The sequence below is a fragment of the Mirounga leonina genome, unplaced genomic scaffold, assembly GCF_011800145.1.
Source record: "Mirounga leonina isolate KUSES-001 unplaced genomic scaffold, KU_Mleo_1.0 Mir_93, whole genome shotgun sequence".
Classification (NCBI taxonomy): Eukaryota; Metazoa; Chordata; class Mammalia; order Carnivora; family Phocidae; genus Mirounga; species Mirounga leonina.
The window spans coordinates 17542148-17561176 of record NW_023270854.1 but is presented as its reverse complement, the minus strand read 5'-3'; the positions used below and the strand labels follow the sequence as shown (position 1 = coordinate 17561176).

At 46.4% G+C, this 19029-nt stretch overlaps 1 protein-coding gene across 1 annotated transcript in view; it reads left to right on the top strand.

The window, feature by feature from the left end:
• The window catches only part of ONECUT2 (one cut homeobox 2), a 43555-nt gene extending 27821 nt beyond the window's left edge, over positions 1 to 15734 (top strand). The window contains exon 2 of the mRNA XM_034995911.1: positions 14301 to 15734. Within this exon, the coding sequence (XP_034851802.1) occupies positions 14301 to 14587 (287 nt within the window). The 3' untranslated portion in view covers positions 14588 to 15734. The remainder of the gene's footprint in view (positions 1 to 14300) is intronic.
• Positions 15735 to 19029: the final 3295 nt, after the last annotated feature.

Below are 19029 nucleotides of genomic sequence, written 5' to 3'. Positions count from 1 at the left end.
AGATAGATAGATAGATAGATAGATAGATAGATAGATAGATAGATAGATAAATTTATACCTAAGTATTTCATCTCTTTTGGATGCTAATATAAATGGTATTATGTTCTTAATTTCAAATTCCACTTACTCATTATTGGTATATGGGAAAGCAGTTGACTTGTGTGTATTAACCTGCATCCTGCAGCCTTGTTCTAATTGCTATTAGTTCCAGGAGTTTTGGGGGTTTTTTGGGTTTGTTTTTTGTTTTTTTGTTTTGATTCCTTTGGATTTTCTGCATAGATGAACATGTTATCTGTAAACAAAGTTTTATGTCCTCCTTCACAATCTGTGCACCATTTAGTTCCTTTTCTTGCCTTATTGCATTAGCAAGGACTTCCAGTATCATGTTGAAAAGGAGTGGTGCCTTTGTCTCCATGTCTCCTCCCTTGTCTCCTCATCTCCTACTTGCCTAGTCTCCTCCCTTGTACCTGATCTTAATGGAAAAGCTTCAAGTTTCTTACCATTAAGTATGCTGTTAGCTTTAATCTACTCTTTCATTTGTCAGGAATTTCTTTTTGTAAATGATGTGAGATTTGTATCTGTTTTTTTCCTTGAATGGATAACTACTTAATCCATCACTAGTTTCTGAACAATTCATCCCTTTCTTAGGCTTTGAAATACAGTATTCTCTTTATCATGTATTAAATTCATTTATATACTTGGGTCTGTTTCTGAACTCTATTCTGTTCTATTGATCTATTAATTCCCATGTCAACATCACACTATTTAAATTATTTTTGCTTTGTAATGTCTCGAGGTCTGGTAAAGCATGTTTTACCTCTTCATCTTTTGTTTCTGCATTTTCTTAGCCTTTCTTGCACTTTCATTCTTCCGGGAATTATAGAATGTCTGGCATTTCTTATTGCTTTCCAAGAGATTTTACGTATTCTAGATTCGGGCCCTTTGTCTGTCTTATGTATGTGTTGCAAATATCCATGGCTCTCTGTTTACTCTCCCTCTCTCTCTTTTTTCCCTTTTACTCTCTTATTCATGTCTTTTGATATGCAGAGTTCTTAATTTTCATATGCTCTAATTTGTAAATCTTTTTCCATTGGGTTAGTACTTCTTGAGTCTTAAGGAATCTTTCCCATGATTATGAAAATAGGACCCTATATTACCTTCTATAAGCTTTATTGTTTTGCCATTAATATGAAGGTCTGTGATCCATGCAGAACTTTTTTTTGTGTGTACAAGCGTGAAGGTAGGGGTTAAGAATTAAGCCCTGCCAATGCCTATCCAGTTACCCCAGCTCCATTATTAGAAAGAACACACTTTCTTCATGTTCTGCAATGCCATTGTCATTAAATGGCACTTGTCATTAAATCGAGTGTCATTAGATTGTGTTATTAAATCAAGTGTCCATATGTGTGTGTGGGTCTGTTTGTGGGCTTTGTCTTCTTTCCTCTGGTCTAGTTATTTGTCCTTATCCCAGTACTACACCATGATCGTCTTATTAAAGGTCTTGATGGTTGATACAACAAGTCTTCCTATCTTTTTCTTCTTATCAAGAATACCTTGACTATTCTTTGATTTTTTTGCATTCTCATAAAGATTTTAGAATCAGCTTGTCAAATCCCAAAAACTGAAAGGCAAGAAAGAAGAAAAGGAGGAATGGAGAGAAATCTGCTGGGACTTTCATTAGAGATTTGATTGGATCTATAGATCAACATGGAGAGAATTAAACTCTTTATAATATCGAGTATTCCAATACCTTTATTTAGATATTCTTTAATTTCTCCAACAAAGTTTATAGTTTTCTCTGTCAAAATATTGCATACATATTGTTAGCTTTATTTCTATATACTTGATATTTTGATCCTATTATAAGTGGTATTTTGTCATCTTCTGCTTGTTGTGTTATGGAGGATTTTTGTCTACTGATACTGAGTCTAGGAACCTTGCTAAATTCTCATATTAGTTTTAATAGTTTATCTATTTATTATCTTGGATTTTCTATGTATATACAGTCAACATTGGTTTTTGTATGTTCATCTTGTAACTGACCACCTTCCTGAATTATCTTATCGGTTCCAGTAATTTCAGTATTGAGGCTCTTGTGTTTTCTAGGTTTTAAAAAAAAAATCAGGGCGCCTGGGTGGCTCAGTTGGTTAAGCGACTGCTTTCGGCTCAGGTCATGATCCTGGAGTCCCTGGATCGAGTCCCGCATCGGGCTCCCTGCTCGGCAGGGAGCCTGCTTCTCCCTCTGACCCTCCCCCCTCTCATGTGCTCTCTCTCTCTCATTCTCTCTGTCTCAAATAAATAAATAAAATCTTTTTTAAAAAAATCATACTAACTTATAATTAGTGTTCTGTTTCTGCCTGGAGAAGCAGTATAGGGTAGCTGTTAGGTGCAAGGAGTCTGGAATCAGACCACCTGACTTTGCATCCCAGCTCCATCACTTACTCTGTAACCTTAAGTAATTTGCTTAATCTTCTGTGACTCAGTAGCATTACTTACAAACTACCTCAGAGGTTGACTGTAAAAATTAAATGAGTTAATACCTATCAAATAATGCCTATCAAATAATGAGCACTCAAATTATGTAGACTTTTGTCATTTTACCAACTAGTTTCATTCCTGTCTAAATTTTCACTTGTCTTTTTTTTTTTTTTTAAAGATTTTATTTATTTGCGAGAGAGACAATGAGAGACAGAGAGCATGAGAGGGAGGAGGGTCAGAGGGAGAAGTAGACTCCCTGCTGAGCAGGGAGCCTGATGCGGGACTCGATCCCGGGACTCCAGGATCATGACCTGAGCCCAAGGCAGTCGCTTAACCAACTGAGCCACCCAGGCGCCCTGTCTTTTCTTATTTTCACTGCATTGACCACTTTCTCAGCACAATATTGGACAGTAGTGGTGCTCTCAGGCCTTAACTGAACACTTTGAAGCATTTCCTTCTGGTTTTTTTTCTTGTTGTAGGCATAGTTGTTTTCTTTTTCATCTGTTTGACATATATGAAATCATTTTTAACTGGACTTACGAATCTGGTGTTTCACTCTGAAAGAGGGAGATCCTTCTCCAGAAGCATTTTTTTTCAAACTATGTACTTCACATAATGATGAAAAACATTAATGAAATTATTTGTTTGTAAACATTACTGAGATCCTGTTGCAAAAGGAGGCATCAACCATTCTGCCTGCCTGCAGATTCATTGCTTTAGCCTTTTCAAAGAGGCAATGTTTGTTAATGTAATGATACTCCTTTGGCTGTTTGGGTTGAGTTCAGGGGTATTCCTAGCCACATGGGGCTGATAGCCAGTTCTTTTTTTAGGATGATATAACATTCTTGAGCTTTTAATTCTGATTGTATACCCAGTAAGCTAGAGTATGTCTTCTGTTATTTTTCTTTTCATAAAGAGTCTGTAGACACACATTTCTGAGTCAGTATGTGCCCGAGAAGAACTCCCTACAGGCAAGACCACCCGAACAACAGAAATTGTAGCATTACAACTGCACGGTCAATGTTGCTCTGGGTTTCCTCCAATGCTGTGTATTTCTCATTCTCCGACAAGTTTTTATCTTTCTCATCTTGTCTTACTGTTTTTTATTACATACTGTTACTTACAGAGTTCTGTTTTATCATTTTCTGTTTCTGTTTTATAGAAATCATCTCCTTTTGCATCATACTGAAATACCACATGATTCTCTAAAATATTCTTTAAGTTTCTGTAAGATATTTTCCGAAGAATTTCCTCTGATTCATTCTCAAATGAGAAAAATCCAGTCAGCCCTGATGTGGTTAACAGAAACGGTGTGTGTTTTCGCGACGACTTCCTTTCTGGGGGGTCCGTGCACTCACCCTCTGAGACCTGCACTAAATTGCTAACTGATACACCTAACCCAGCTCCTAACATCTGACCAGGTTTCTTTTCATTTGGCCCTGCTGGACTGACATGGATTCAGCTCTGGTTGCTGATAAGCCAGTCAAATGGCGTATGTGCATCAGTCCCCATACCCTGCACCCCAGTCCCCATATCCCCATATCCTGCACACTTCCTCTTGTCCTATGTTCGCCTAGAGCACTTTTCAGAAACTCAGCCTTCCACGCTGTGATCTACCACTGCTGGTGTTCTCTTCCAACCCCCACCCCCAATTTTTTTTTTCTATTTGTTTTCTGAGGGTTGCAGTTCTCAGGTGGGAGGGAGTGGAAAGCACTCTGGCCGTTTCAGAAGATACCTACCAAGACATATGCTGGCTGCTTAATTTGAATTTCCAAACAGCTGGAGGAAGCAGGTTTTTTTTTTTTTTCAATTCAGATCTTATTTTTTAACCGAGTTCCACTGGCCTTGTGTTGAGGTGAAAATTCCTCATAGATGGCCTCACACAGGTTGACTGCAGTCCTGGCTTTCAGTATGGGGAGCTTTATCTCCTACTCTAGGTTTTTGAGATGATTTTAGTGGGAAGTTAGGGGCGGCTACACTGGCTCCCTTAGCCATTTTAAGCCAGACGTTTCTATCCAGAATGAAATATTTGTCTTAGCAACTCACGACTTCCTAGATAGCTTGTAGGAAAGCAGCCATGCCACAGGACGGAAGATCTTTCTTTGCCAGACTTCATCATCAGCAGAATGAATAACCAGAAATTGTCATTTCAAAGGCCGAGTGCCCCCAAAAGACTTATTCTAATAACCAGATGGGAATAAAAGTCCTACTGGAGTAGAAGTGAGAGAATCTGGGTTCTCGGGGCTCTGCATGGAGTAGCTGTGGTCAGTCTTGGGCTACACATGGCACCTCTAAGAGCCTCAGACTCCTCTATCCAGGATAAAGGATGGGACCCCATGGTCTCTAAAGTCCTGCCATTCTGGGACCTGGGGGTTTTACCAGCTGCTCTGGAACATCTGCTATTAGAAACTTGTCCCTTCTGCACTCAGAGCTTCTGCTGAAAGGGAAGCAGGGGCTGAAGGCACATCCGCACTGGGTGTGCACGCTTGAGCTATGGGCAGCAGAACCTGCTGTGGAGGGGCAGCTAGAGGTGCAGGAGGTGCCCAGGGCTGGTGCCCTCCTTTGGAAGATTCACCTTCTGGGGCCACCTGGGCCTTTTTCTGGGTCTAGCTTTACCTACAAAAGTGGTCAGGCATCCAAGGACCCCCATTTCCTAACTCCCCTTCAGTGCCTTTGTATTGAAGGTAAAAATAAAGACAGGAAATAAAACCTGTTTTCTTCAGGGAATGTCTTTGAGGCGCGGGAACTGAGAATGGTGGCTGGCGGGCTGCCTTTCATTTGACAATAAATGGACATCGGGGAGTTGCTCTAACATTTGTCACTATAACCCTCCCAACCCCCGAGCCAAGGGAGGGGCAGGATATAGAGGAGGAGCAGACATTTATCATTTATCATCCCATTTCCAGATGAGAAGAGGGTACTGCAGGGATACCCAGATGAGCAGAAATTTGCCCCACGTCAGGCACGCAGGGGCAACCCCAAACTTCCTGGGGCTGCTGACATCTCTGCACCCTGGACATGACCCCTTCCAGAGAGTCTCCTGAAGAGGGGCATCTGCGTGTGCTCATGTGTGCACGGCCCCCATGCTCTCTCGATTCTTCTCCCTCCTCTCTCCTTTCTCTGTCTCTTCTTTCCCCCTACCTCCCCATCCCCACCTCATATTTGCTCTAAGAAGCCAGACAGAAGCTCTCTCCCTGCCACATAGTCCTTCAACCTGGAGTGCCCGGGCTGTCCAGGAAAATTTGCCAAATGGTTTAGAGGATTTTCTCGCCAGGGTTTTGTCTGCACTCACAGTTCAAAAGGAATGAAGGAAGGATAAAACCCAACAACCGAGAATGACTCCAAGTCCATTTGCATGGTGTATCCTCCCTGTCTCTGCTCTTGGCCTCTCAAATGGATATGGGTCTGGATGTCACTGGTTCCGCTGCCTGAGTGGCTTGGCTTCTGATCTGTGAAGAAAGCCACCTCCCAACCTGGAGACAAAGCCATTAAGTTTCCCATCTGATTCAGGCCAGGGACATTTGTAGAAACCAGAGTGAAGTTAGAGTTTAGCTCTCAGGGGCCAAGTTCACCGGACTGCTGGCTCCACAGTAATCTGGACCGAGGTCAGGAATCAGAGGGAGGCAGGAAAAACTGCAAAGCATTTAACTGCAAATGATTTATAGTTTCCAAATTTTAGACAGCACAGGATAATTCAATGATTTGAAAAGTTCGTGTCCCTTGCAGCCCCTCCGCTTCCATCAAGGCCTCCCCCCTCACGGGTAGGTGATCAGTCAGTGCCCCTGCCACCCCTGGCCCCCAGCGGCCAACGCGTAGAGCTGGAGCCCTCAGTCTGGTGCGTCACACCCCTCCCCTCCCTGTCCCTGTAATCATGTGCCAGCACCTAGTCCTTCACGGCCTGAGAAGCCTGCATTGCTAACACTTAGCAGCACCGATGGCTTTCGGAACATTAAATATGTACTATCAGAGTATGTAACGCCTCTCTCCTTGCTTCCCTATTTGAGTGCAGGGGATCCTGTTACTGTTCTCAAAGCTCTTAGATATGCAGATTAGCTCCAAAGGCAGGGGACCCTCCTGGACACCGCACCTCTTCCATGGGCTCGCTCTCCCGTCAGTACCAAAGGGTCACCTCTGCAGAGCAGGGAAGTAAAGGGAGTTTATTTCCTTCTTCTTACCTGCACCCCACATGTTTCTCTGACTGACTTATCTCACTTAGCATAATACCCTCTAGCACCATCCATGTCATTGCAAATGGCAACATTTCATTCCTTTTTTATGGCTGAGTAGTGTTCCGTTGTATATATACACCACATCTTCTTGATCCATTCATCAGTTAGTGGACACTTGGGCTGCTTCCGTATAGCTGTCGTAGGTAATTCTGCTATAAACATTGGGCTGTGTGTCCTTCTGAATGAGTATTGTTGTATCCTTTGGGTAAATACCCAGTAGTGCAATGGCTGGATCATAGGGTAGTTTTATCTTCAACTTTTTGAGGAACCTCCATACTGTTTTCCAGAGTGGCTGCACCAGCTTGCATTCCCACCTACAGTGCAGGAGGGCTCCCCTTTCTCCACATCCCCGCCAACACTTGTTCCTTGTGTTGTCGATTTTAGCCATCCTGACAGGTGTGAGGTGATCTCTCACTGTGGTTTTGATTTGCATTTCCCTGATGCCGAGTGATGTCGAGCATCTTTTCATGCATCTGATTTCACTCATATGTGCAATTTAAGAAACAAAACAAAGGAGCAAAGGGACAAAAAGAGAGAGGGGCACACCAAGAAACAGACTCTTAACTACAGAGATGGTTACCAGAGGGGAGGGGGGTGGGGGATGGGTTAAAGAGGTGATGGGGATGAAGGAGTGCTCTGGTCATGATGAACACAGGGTGATGCATGGAAGTGTTGGATCACTATGCTGTACACCTGAAACTAATATTATGCTGTATATTAACTAACTGGAATTCAGATAAACACTTAAAAAGAAAAATCCATAGGTTTCTTGGAACAGGGTTGGAGCTACACATATGAATTTACATTTGTAGTTGGTTTTTCCAGTACAACCCAGTTGATCTTTCCAGCACAGCACCAGCCCTGGTGTGTGTGTGCCTTCCTTGCTAGAGAGAGTCACTCTCCCACCTTGCAAAAGCCCTTGTGAGCAGGCAGCTTTAGGCTCTCCAACTGAAAGACAGCATTGATTCTCCTTAGCACATTTTCCAAACCCATATCCTTGGAGGTCAAGTGACCACTGACAAGGACACACCCCCATGACTTCCTCCCACACCCCCACCCTGTGCCCTGGCAAGATCACATTGAACTATTCAGGGAAAGTATTTACTGAATGCAAGGAGAATATGGCCCTTCTGCATTATTTATTAGGAGCTAACAATACCCATCATATGTAGAATGTATTTGGACATAAATTAGTGATGTTAGGAAACACCAGTGGTCCCAAGCCTATTAGGATCTCTGACACATACATGAAAACGCATCACGGTCTTACCTTTTCTGCGAGGCTGGGAATTGACTATGAGACAACTTCACAATGAAAACAAATCTCCTTAACCTTTTATTTGCCATGAGCCCCCTGGGCAGTTCATCTACCATTGAGTGAGTCTTGGAAAACCATTTCAAATTATGAATTCCTAACCTCACCTTCTTATTTTTTAGAGATTTATTTATTTTTAAGAGAGAGAGAGCATGGGGTGGGGAGGGGCAGAGGGAGAAAGAGTCTTAAGCAGATTCTGCACTGAGGGCAGAGCCCGACACAGGGCTCGATCTCACGACCCTGAGATCATGAGCTGAACTGAAATCAAGAGTTGAATGCTTAACTGACTGCGCCACCCAGGCACCCCTAACCTTACCTTCTTATAAACCTTTTTTCTTCTTTTTCCATGAAGGGGAAAAGAATATTTACATTTACTAAGCACCTATTGCGTGCCAAGTGCTACAGCTGGCCTCTTTTTTAAAAATTTTATTTGAGAGAGAGAGAGAGCAGAGTGAGAGAGAGAGCAAGCACAAGCTGGGGGGGGGGAGGAGCAGAGGGAGAAGCAGCTCAATCCCAGGACCCCAGGATCATGACCTGAGCCGAAGGCAGATGTTTAACCAACTGAGCCACCCAGGCGCCCACAGTTGGCCTCTTGATGTCCGGAGTGGTGGGCATTAGTATCCCCATTTTATAGATGAGGTAGATGAGGGAACTGAGGCTCAAGGTCATGCAGTTGATGACCAGGTCTCAGTTTCAAGCGGAGACTTCCTGTCCGACATTTGACTTTCCCTGGGCAGGAAGGCAAAGGTTTTTCTTGGCTTCTGTATCTATCACCACAGTGATGCTACATAACACAGAACCACAAAACCCATAGCATGAAGCCAGAAACATTTACTTTTGCTCCAGAGTCTGTGGGTCATCTGGGCGGCTCTGCCTCTCCAGGGCCCCGCGTGGGTGGTCTCCGCTGGACTCACTCATGCACCTGCCCTCGGCTGCGGGGCCACCAGGCCCGGCTGACCCAGGCTGGTGTGGGCTTGTCACGTGGCCGCCAGGCAGAGTTCCAAGAGCATGAACAAAGCATGTGGCTCCTTGAGGCCTGGGCTCAGAACTGCCATGCCGTCACTTCTGCCACATTTGTTCGGCTAAAGCAAATCATCTGGCCAGCCCAGCACCCCCGCAAAGGCAAGCAAATGCCATCTCGTGCTGGGAGGAGCTACAGAGTCACATTGCAGGGGGTATAGATATTGGGAAGGGAAGAATTGGGGCCAATTTTGCAATTAGTCGGCCCCAGTTCCCTCTGTGGGGCTGCTCTGCCCCCTTGGGGGCACCTGCTTTCTGTAAGTCTCTGCTCCCCCCTCAAAGCCTGCTCTAGGAGCCTGTCCTCATTCACACGAAGGGGCGGGACCGCTGCTGCGGAGAATTTAAAAGCACTCTGTTCCCCAGGAGAAGGAGGGCAGTCCTGCTGGCAGATGGTCTTCCACCCATCTGATGAAGCTAAAGCAGGCGCGAGGGGATCCTGGGGTGGGGTGGGGGCAGCGGGCCTGCCAGGGGTCTTGGAAAACACACAGATAGATCCTTCTCTGCCTACACCTGAGATTGGTGCTTCTTGCGGATTCCCCTTTGGAATGGGCTCCCCCTTGCCCGGCCCCAAGCATCGCCTCCCTTCCAGGAGCTCGGCAGCTCACCTTCCCAGGGGCCTCTCCAAGGACCTCTCTGGCCCGTGTGCTTGTGGTTTCCAGGGAGCAGGGTGGCAAGGACAAGTCCATTTCTGCAGGACTCCAGGGCCAAGCTGGCCTACACAGGAAGCTGCAGGGAGGAGCGGGGAGGTGCTGAGTGGGGTGGAGTGGAGAGGGAAAGTGAGGGCTGGGCAGAGGTGGGAAGAGCTGCTGGATTCCTGGAGGACAGGGACAGATCTGAAAGCTCATGAAAAAAGAACATGCTGAGAAGAAACTGGAGAGACAGGGGTTTACAAATCCAGTCTGAAAGATCAGAAATAAGAGGACAAGCCAGGGGAGGCCGATGTTTGCACCCCGCTGGAGACCAACTCTGGCCATGCTTGCCCTGCTAACTCACACTCAGTGCGTGCCCGGGCCACCTTCCGCCAGCACATAACTCATGAGCGCCCCCTAGGATCCTTGCAAGGTGGTGGTCCCAGAGCTCAAACCCTGAAGTGTCTTGTCTGGGAGGCAAAGAAACTCCTGATTCCACTCTCCACTAGGTAGGTGGGAGAAGTATCCCCAAAAGAGGCACCTGCCCAGTGTGGGACTTTCCAGGTAGAATGTACTGTGTATATTAACACAGTTGTGTATATTAAGCTTGCAGGTAACAGCCAAAATTTCCATTCTTCTTCCCTGCCTGAGGAGAGATGAACAGGTGTCACTGAGAAAGATAGCATCTGCCTTTGGTTTGGGACAATAAGTGAAATGGTACTAAACAGAGGGAGAGGCCCATGAAGGCAAATCCATCCCCAAGGTGGGAAGGCCCTGGGCAGCTGAGCCCCGTGCAGTGACCACTAGGGAAAGGAAGGCACGGGGAGGCCCAGTGACCACACCCAGGTCACACAGCTGGGCTTTGCACTTGGGTCAGTGGGAACTGCCAGGCCCTCATCCACTTCAGCCTTCTCCTTCTGTCAGTTGCTCAAGAAAAGCAAAATTATAGAGTCTTTCGTTTCAAGTCTTAGTAGAGCTCATTTCTATGAGACATTTTCCTTTCCTGTCAATTGAGGCCATTAGGCAGGAGCCCAAAGGACCGTCCAGCACTAATTCTGTAGCAAATGGTCGGCCTGAATTCTCCAGAAACAAGTGGCAGTGGTCCAGCCCAAACAGAAGAGGTTGTCTAACAGGGACCTGAACTCACGGGACAAAACCCCCCAGCGTGAGAAGCTTGGGGGCCAGAGCAGGGGGCGCCGAGGAGTCTGACCCGGCGTTGGCTTCCTTTTACTTCGCGGGCTCCCCGGGCACTAGGGAGGCTGGGAAGGGGTCTCTAGGCCTGTCCTCACTTTAGAGGTGGTTGTATCACCCTATATAAGTAGTCCCCGAGCCTGCACCGACTGTAAGATGAGAATCTACAGCTCTACCCCACATTCCGCTCCCAGACGTCTTGGGAAGAAAGTTCTGATGGGGTTCAGCCTTCGGCTTCTGCTCCGGCTCACCTCGCTGGACCTCCGGCTCCCCACGTGAACAGTGACAGCCCCGGGCCAGCCCAGAGCCCTTGCGTTCTATGACTCAGTGACGAGGATGCAGTTGTGGTGCGAGATGGGCAGGTGCCTTGCAGGGACCAGGTGTCAAGGGGAAGTACGGTTCCAGGATGACTGCGGCCTGTATCTGCCTCACAGAACTTACTCATTCCTGTCCCCCTTCCTCTCTACACCCTCCCACACTCACGGTTGAAGTCACGCACCTGGGACACCAGGGAAGACCAAAAGAGGAAACAAGGCAGGAGGCAAGCCAATGTTTGTAGAGGATATTGGCCCAGATTTTGTTATCAGGAGATTACCATGCACCACTGTTTACACAGAATCCTCCTGATGAAGGCTTGGCACCAGGTGTCCCAGGAGGCTGCGGTGGGGACAATAGTCTGGGACCTGAAGTGACAATATAGGCAAGCATGCTGGTTCCCATGTCTCAGGAGGGCCCAAGGAGGTTTGTAAAAAACCAGAATCTCTGGGGGTGAAGCCCTAGAGGCTGCCCTGCGAACAGATCCCCTCAGATGTGACAACAGCATGGATGCCGTTTCTATAGATGAGAAAGATGGAGAGAGGGGTGCCTGGGCGGCTCAGTCGGTTAAGCGTATGCCTTCGGCTCAGGTCATGATCCCTGGGTTCTGGGATCAAGCCTCGCATCGGGCTCCCTGCTCACCGTAAAGCCTGCTCCTCCCTCTCCCTGCCCCCAACTTGTGCTCTCTCTCACTCTCTCTCTCTCAAATAAATAAGTAATCTTAAGAAAGGAAAGAAGGAAGGAGGGAAGATGGAGAGAGGGAAGGACTGGATTCTTCTTACCCTGGGTCCGCAGCAGACTTGGAATGGGACCTCATTCCAAGGTTGATGACTTACCCAATCTAGGTCTCAATTTATTTCATTTTAAAATGAAGACAATTCTGCCGGCTTATCTACCTCAGGGTCCTGGGGAAATGCAGAGAGAGGGAAGGGAGCGCTTGTCCATGCTCTCTTGTACCTCTGCAGGTCAGCACCGTTACTTCCATTGGATGGGGAACACGGGCTCCGAGGGGTGAAGCGATCTGCCGAGGTCCCAAGGCCCTGTAGGAAAAGGAGCCCGGCTGTGAATCCAGGCTTGCCTGGTTCCAGAGCTCTCCTTTCCATCAAAGTGCTCCTCGGAGAATTTGGAAGTCAGGTGTATGCTTGGGAGTCAGTTGAGGCATATGGACCAGCAGCACTGGTATCACCTGGGAGCTCATTAGAAATGCAGGTTCTCAGGCCCTGCCCAGGCTGCCTGCCCCAGAGTCTCCAGGGATCCCTGTGCCTGAGTTGAGAAGCACTGTTGAGGAAGACAGGCAATCAGACAAGAGACAGTGAGTCTGAAGATAAGGGTGTGGTAAGCGTACAGAATCCAACAGAAATGGAAGATCCTCGCGCAGGGATGAGCAAGGAGACCGCCTTTAGTGGGACGCGCCGTGAGGAGTGAACAGGTGTGGAGCATCTCGGCCTTTCTGCCTGAGCTTCCGTCGCCCTGGAAGCACGCCTTCTCTGGGAGAGTCCGACCCTCCAAGAGAATGGGTTTTCAGGTGGAAACAAATTGCTTTCATCGGCGTATGTGTATGGGGATGGGTGTGTGTGTTTCATTTTCAAAGGTACTGTGATTCCTTTTACTTTTAAAAAAGAAGAAGGAAAAGATCAGGGAGAAAACGTTTAGCAAAGCAAAGTGTCCTCACTTTTTCTGTATTTCAGGAGTGACTCCTTTATGGCAGAGAGCACCCACCAGGGAGGACAGCCAGTTAGGTGGGGGGCAGTTCAGCGTCCACAAGATCTTCTCTCTGCATGCTGGTCCTCAGGTTAAACTGTAAGACCCATCAGTTGGAAGGCTATCTCCCCCCGCCCCAATACTCCAACGGTAACAGCTCCCCTGCATAAGATGCTCCCTGCAGAAGGTCACGCCCTGACCCACGGCTCAGACGGGAAACTGGCAAACCGGGGCTTTGAGAAGTGTGGGAAGACATCCAGGCAGCACCCAAACTGCTCACTCGGGGGGAGTGTCAGTCCAGTACAAAGGAATGTCCAACCTGGGCCCAGAACGTCAGGTAGGGTTTGATTCGGGAAGGAGCGTCTCTGCTCCCTCCTTGCCTTTCCCGTGTTAGCTCTGTTGATGCTGCACGACGCCCCTGGGGGAGCTGGGCTTCCTTTCCAGTGACTTGAACAGGGGTTCTCATGTTTCCATTCCTGATTTGTATGCCCCATGTTATTTCACCCTTACGAGTCTCTTTTCTGAGACCCAAATCGGTCTGTGAAGTGTACAGACCCCCAGAAATAGTCCAGGCATCACGCGACCTCGGCATCCCAAGTATTCCATTATGTCCACGGCTCCCAAACGGGCCAGTTGGGAATATTACACAGACCTGCTCCCTGCTTCTGGGAACTTGCAGGGTAAGGCAGAGGTAGTGGTGCATAAATTAAAGTCCCCCCTAGTTCGGGCTGCTCCTGCCACCCCCAGCCCTCGTCCTCTTGTACTGGCTTCAGACTATCCAAGCTGGAGTGGGCTCAACCAGCTTCTTCCGGCCTTTCCCTCCTTGTTTTGGTTTTGTTCTGTTTTTTCCTTAATTCTTCAAAAGTCTGGAAGAAGGGGACTTGGGTTGGGATGATACCATCGTTCTGTCACTTCTAATTTCATTCTGTTAACAATTTTTTGGATCACATGGGTAGAAGCTTTGATTTTGGAAAAAAATGATGCACTTTTAAGTTTTGACTCCACAATGTCATTTCAGCTCGGCTGTAAACACTTCTAGAAGCTGAGTATGAAAGAGGAACTGCCTGCCCAGGCTCCCGCTGGGAACCCAGAGTCATCTCTCCCTTCCTGGTGCCTGATTTCAGAGATGAAGAATTTTCAGGGGGTGCTGGGAGGCAGGGGGCTGCCACTGGTTTAAAACCAGACGGCGCAGAGCCGCCCGGCCTTTCTCACCCTTCCTCCCTTCTCCACTCACTGGCGCCTTCCATCACCCGGAGCCAAACTGGGAAGGCTGGTTATTGACAGCTGAGCAATTCGCACAATAAAGTTTAACGGTTTACATCCCCTTGTATGACTCTGTCAATGTTTTCCATGGCTCACCTTCTCGGGGGGGCTGCTTCTCACACTCGTACTGACTCGCTCCTTCTTCTCTTTCCCTTCAAGCGTGCAAACGCAAAGAGCAAGAACCAAACAAAGACAGGAACAATTCCCAGAAGAAATCCCGCCTGGTGTTCACCGACCTCCAACGCCGAACCCTCTTTGCCATCTTCAAGGAGAACAAACGGCCGTCCAAAGAGATGCAGATCACCATTTCCCAGCAGCTGGGCCTGGAGCTTACGACTGTCAGCAACTTCTTCATGAATGCCCGGCGCCGCAGCCTAGAGAAGTGGCAGGATGATCTGAGCACAGCGGGCTCCTCGTCCACCTCCAGCACTTGTACCAAAGCGTGATGGAAGGACTCTCGGTTGGGCACAGGTCACCTCCAGATGAGGACAACCGACACAAAAGAAAACACAAAGGAAAAAGACACCGGATTCTTAGCTGGGGCCCTTCACTGGTGATTTGAAAGCACAATTCTCTTGAAAAGAAACTTCTATTCTAGCTGTAATCATAGGCCAGGTGTTCTTGTTTTGTTTTGTTTTTAATGGCTACGGAGTCCAAGTGCAAGCTGAAAATTAATCTTTTTGAACCGGACCTCATCCTCTGAGCATGCTAAGCATCCCAGAAATCCAAATGAGGGGCCTTCCTGGAGCGAGGTGATTTCAGTGTGGTGTCAGCCAAGCTTGGGATCCCTTCAGATGTCAACAGTCCCACTTTGGGCCCTGCTGCAGTCAGAGTTCCCACGTGTCATGGTGGGAATTTGCCTGTGTAAGGATTCTGAGTTTGGGCTCCCAAGATGCTACCATGAGAGATTCTTCTAGCAACAAGAATGACCTCATCCAAGCGCTTAGCCTCATCATACCACAGTACACCAAAACTCACAGCCATAACATAAAAACATCAGAATGGTAATTACTGAGCACAACTTTTAAACACGGAAATGAAAAAAAAAAAAAATCCAAGAACCTGTTTTTCCAACTCAGGCATCGTTTCATTGAATGGTTTCGAAAGCTTTAAGTTGATCCAGTTTACAATTTTCTTTTCCTTACCTCCTGGAAATCTCACGTGGTCTTGGATCCATCAAAAAAAAAAATCAGTTCTCTTGAGCTCAACGTATCAAGCACAACGTAGATAAACAGAGAAGTAAGGAAGGTTTTGGATTCACCACATCTGGATTTTCAAGACGCTGATTGTGAAGTCATTAGGGAATCGTTGGGAATATGGTTTCAAGCACATTTTGCAGTTTGCTACAAATTCTGTTTGTACATAATGCAGACGCACACTCAGGAGGCCAATTTAACTGTTACGGTACATGGAGCAAATGCCGCATTTTAAAAGATCTGGATTTTTTTTAGAGCATTGATGTATCCTTCTCGGTTATTAGTCACCTGGCTCCTCCTACTGTGCATTGTAACTACCACATGATTCATTCTCATTCTTTCGGATTTCAGTTGTTTCTTCATCCATCCCATTGGTAGGGATGTTTTTCAGTGTTTTCTAGCAAGAAAAAAAAAAAAAGAAGTAATTCAAACCACCATACATGTTACTCATGAGGGTCATCTAGTCCCAATCTCTTCCATTGTCGAATCATCCTTGCAAAACAGCTGAGTAAATCTGGAGAAAACACAGCACACCAAAGAAGCAGAATACTGCAAACCAAAGACATTTATTACTTGCCATTTTCTAGCCTACAAATACTGTGATTACTTTTAGAAATCAGAAAACCTCTGCAACTCCGAATGGCATTCAGCTCTTGCATTTGGCTCACCATTGGGCTGAGCGGACCGGCTAGCCAAGCCACCCAGGGAGTGGCTTTGCCACGCCAGCTCTGGGTCCTGGCTGTCACCTTCCCACAGCACGCAGAAGAGCGCCCACAGAACTCTGGGAGGTTGCGAAGGTCACGATGTGCATATTTACCAGTGAATGGCCCCAGGTGAGCCCCATGGGGGTGTTCGAAGCAAGCCAAACGCTGCAATGATTCTTTACAGACACTTGAGACTGAATTTTTTATGAATTACTTAATCGAAACCAAAGAAACTTTTTCTGCACCTACTTCTGCAACAAACAAAACTGTTCCATTAAAATGAATAAATAAATAAATACGTAAATCAGTGAAAATCACCACCAACAAGAAGGAAGCACGCCAGAAAAAAAAACAAAAACAAAAAAAACCAAACCAAAACAAAAAAGCGAGACACACTGTGTTTAAACAGACCTCTTGGGACATTTTTTGGAAGCAGATTTTAAAGAAAGGGTTGAGGCAGGAATAGATAGAAGGAAAAGCCTCGGCGGCTCCTGCCTCATTTGACAACTCACGCGGTAATCTTAAAGTTGAAGATTGTCTTTAATTTGTGCCTATGCAGTTTTTCAAAAGAACACGGAACAGAGCAACAGAAACCTCAACAGCTACAATACCAAAGATGAGGATTTCTCACATCTTTTGTTCAGTTCATTATCTCCTCTTGTCTGGCTAAAATACTAATAGCGTCATTGATCTGTGTAAAGGTAATCAATTTTGTTTCTGAGCAACAAAAGGCAAGGGTCATTGATTTGATTTTATTGTTTCCCTCTAATTTTGTTTTACGGCTTTCTGCCCCAACATGGAATCTCTCAGAAGGTTCCATGGACTCCAAGTTTAAGATGTTGGGATACTGAAGTATTATTCTCTCTACTCCTCAGAGTACGGGGAATAATGTCACTTGAATGTTCTTTGCTTATCCCGTAGACTTGGTTCCTTCTATGTTCAGAGTCTCAGCATCAGGGGAGGGAAGGGGAGTGAGGGTCAGGGTTAGCGGTCTTGGTGACACAGCGTCTCCTGAACCACAGAACCAAAGAGTTTATAGAGGAATCAACAGCCTCATTTTCATGTGATTGCTACATCCTAACGGCTTCATTTGGGGGTGGGGGGAAACATGTGAAAATAATTGCCAGTTTCTACTTTTCTATTAGCTTTTTAAAAATCAGCTGTAAAGTTGCATTTCTAAAGAAAGAGATATATATATAATATATGAATACATATATAGATTCAACTTGACATTGGTGATAACCCCAAATTCTTGCTGTCCAAATCCATGTCTTGTTTTGGTCAAGTGCTTCATCTATTAGGCCTTCAGTTCCGAATCTCGCTCATTTCTCATGCCATCCCAGAGTCCGTTTTCCACTATGGATGATTTGGAGTACTCAGATTTCTGTGAAAATTCCCGGGAAAGGTTGAAAGTCAAATTCAAGCATTTCAACATTGAACCTGTTGATAAATGGATTCGTGGTGCAAATGAGTTTTATATGTATTTGGGGTCATCTCTAGTCTCATGCCTCAACCACCGTCAAGGTGGCGAGTGAGGTCTGTGCATGAGACCTGGCCCACCAGTGGGGAGCTTGTCTCCTGTAACTGTTGGGAAGGCTCTGCGGTCCAGTCCCTCTAGCTGTGGCAATGAGGCCAGCCCAGAAATCTGCCCTCCAGGAGCTACCCTGTCCCATCAGGGTGTTGCCGATCCCCTCAGGGAGCAGATCCACCAAAGGGACTTCTCACAGGGGAAGTCCAGCTCCTGTCGCAATGGGCTGATCAGGTTTCCCCCGGAGGCTAATTCCCGAGGTATATAAGCCTGTGTGCAGCCACACTGGAGCTGGAACGAGGCAGCGGTACCGACTGGGGGCTTGTCTCTCTCCTGGAGGGAAAACACAAAGCAGGATTTGGGGACAATCCCAGCGTCCTGCCCCTGAGAGCCCCGTCGTCCATGGTGCCACCTCCTGGCTCCCACCATGGGGGTCTCCCTTTGCAGGGCCAGCACCCACAGAGCTGTGAAGGAATGGACTCTCTGTGGCTTTGGCATTTCATCCTACCTCGGGATGTCCCAGGACTTTGCCCTGTATCCTTTTGTGTCTTGCTCGTACCCCTTGTCTCCTTTGTCAAACGACTGAGAAAAGAGCATACTTCAGCCGGGGAATGCTCCCTATGGGTTGATGCAAAGGAACTTCAGCCCGGCTATTTCTACATGAGATCCTTGTGACTTGCGGCCAGTGTTCTGGAGATTGGATTGAGGGAGCAAGCCTGCTTGGTTTGGTTAGTGATCCTTCGGCACGCTAACCTCACCATTTGGGTTCGGGCACCCTCTGAAGATGTCAAAACCAAAAGAGGCTGCCTTTGTGGCCTGAGATTTCAATACCGATAAAACCTGTTGTAGCCACATCCACCCCCTCGGTGGTCCCGGTGACCCGAGGAGGACGTCCTAATGTAAAAAAGGCAAGAACTTCCCTCCAAGGACTTTTGTTAAATGTCTCTTACTGGATAATGTCATACCAGAGAGAGGTGCTTGCTTTTAGAAAATTATTTACATACATATATGAACACATATGAATACACACATGTGTGTATTCCTATGTTATTATCAAAGTTGTAAGCCCTACAGAATTTCAATTTGTGAAAAATCTGAAAGAAAAAAAAAAAAACCCTGAATGAAATTGAAAGGTAATGAAATTTGACCCAGTGGGTTTCCTCAAGCATTTTTAAAATTTACTTAAGTTAATAATTTCAGAGAAAATAACCATTTGGACTTGGTTATACTTGAGGATCTGTTTCTTCAATCCAAGAAAAATTCCAGACACGCCTCAGCCATTAGCAACAAAGGGGACAGCGTGAAGGGACAGTTCTGAACCAAAATTCACATTCTTGAGGCAACAGAAATCTAAAGGCTATTGAGTGGAAAAATAACTTTTCTCTATTCCTATAGGGAAATAGGCTTGCTTTACTTTTGTTTTCAATGTGATTTTGGTACTGGGGATATAATTCTTTCAT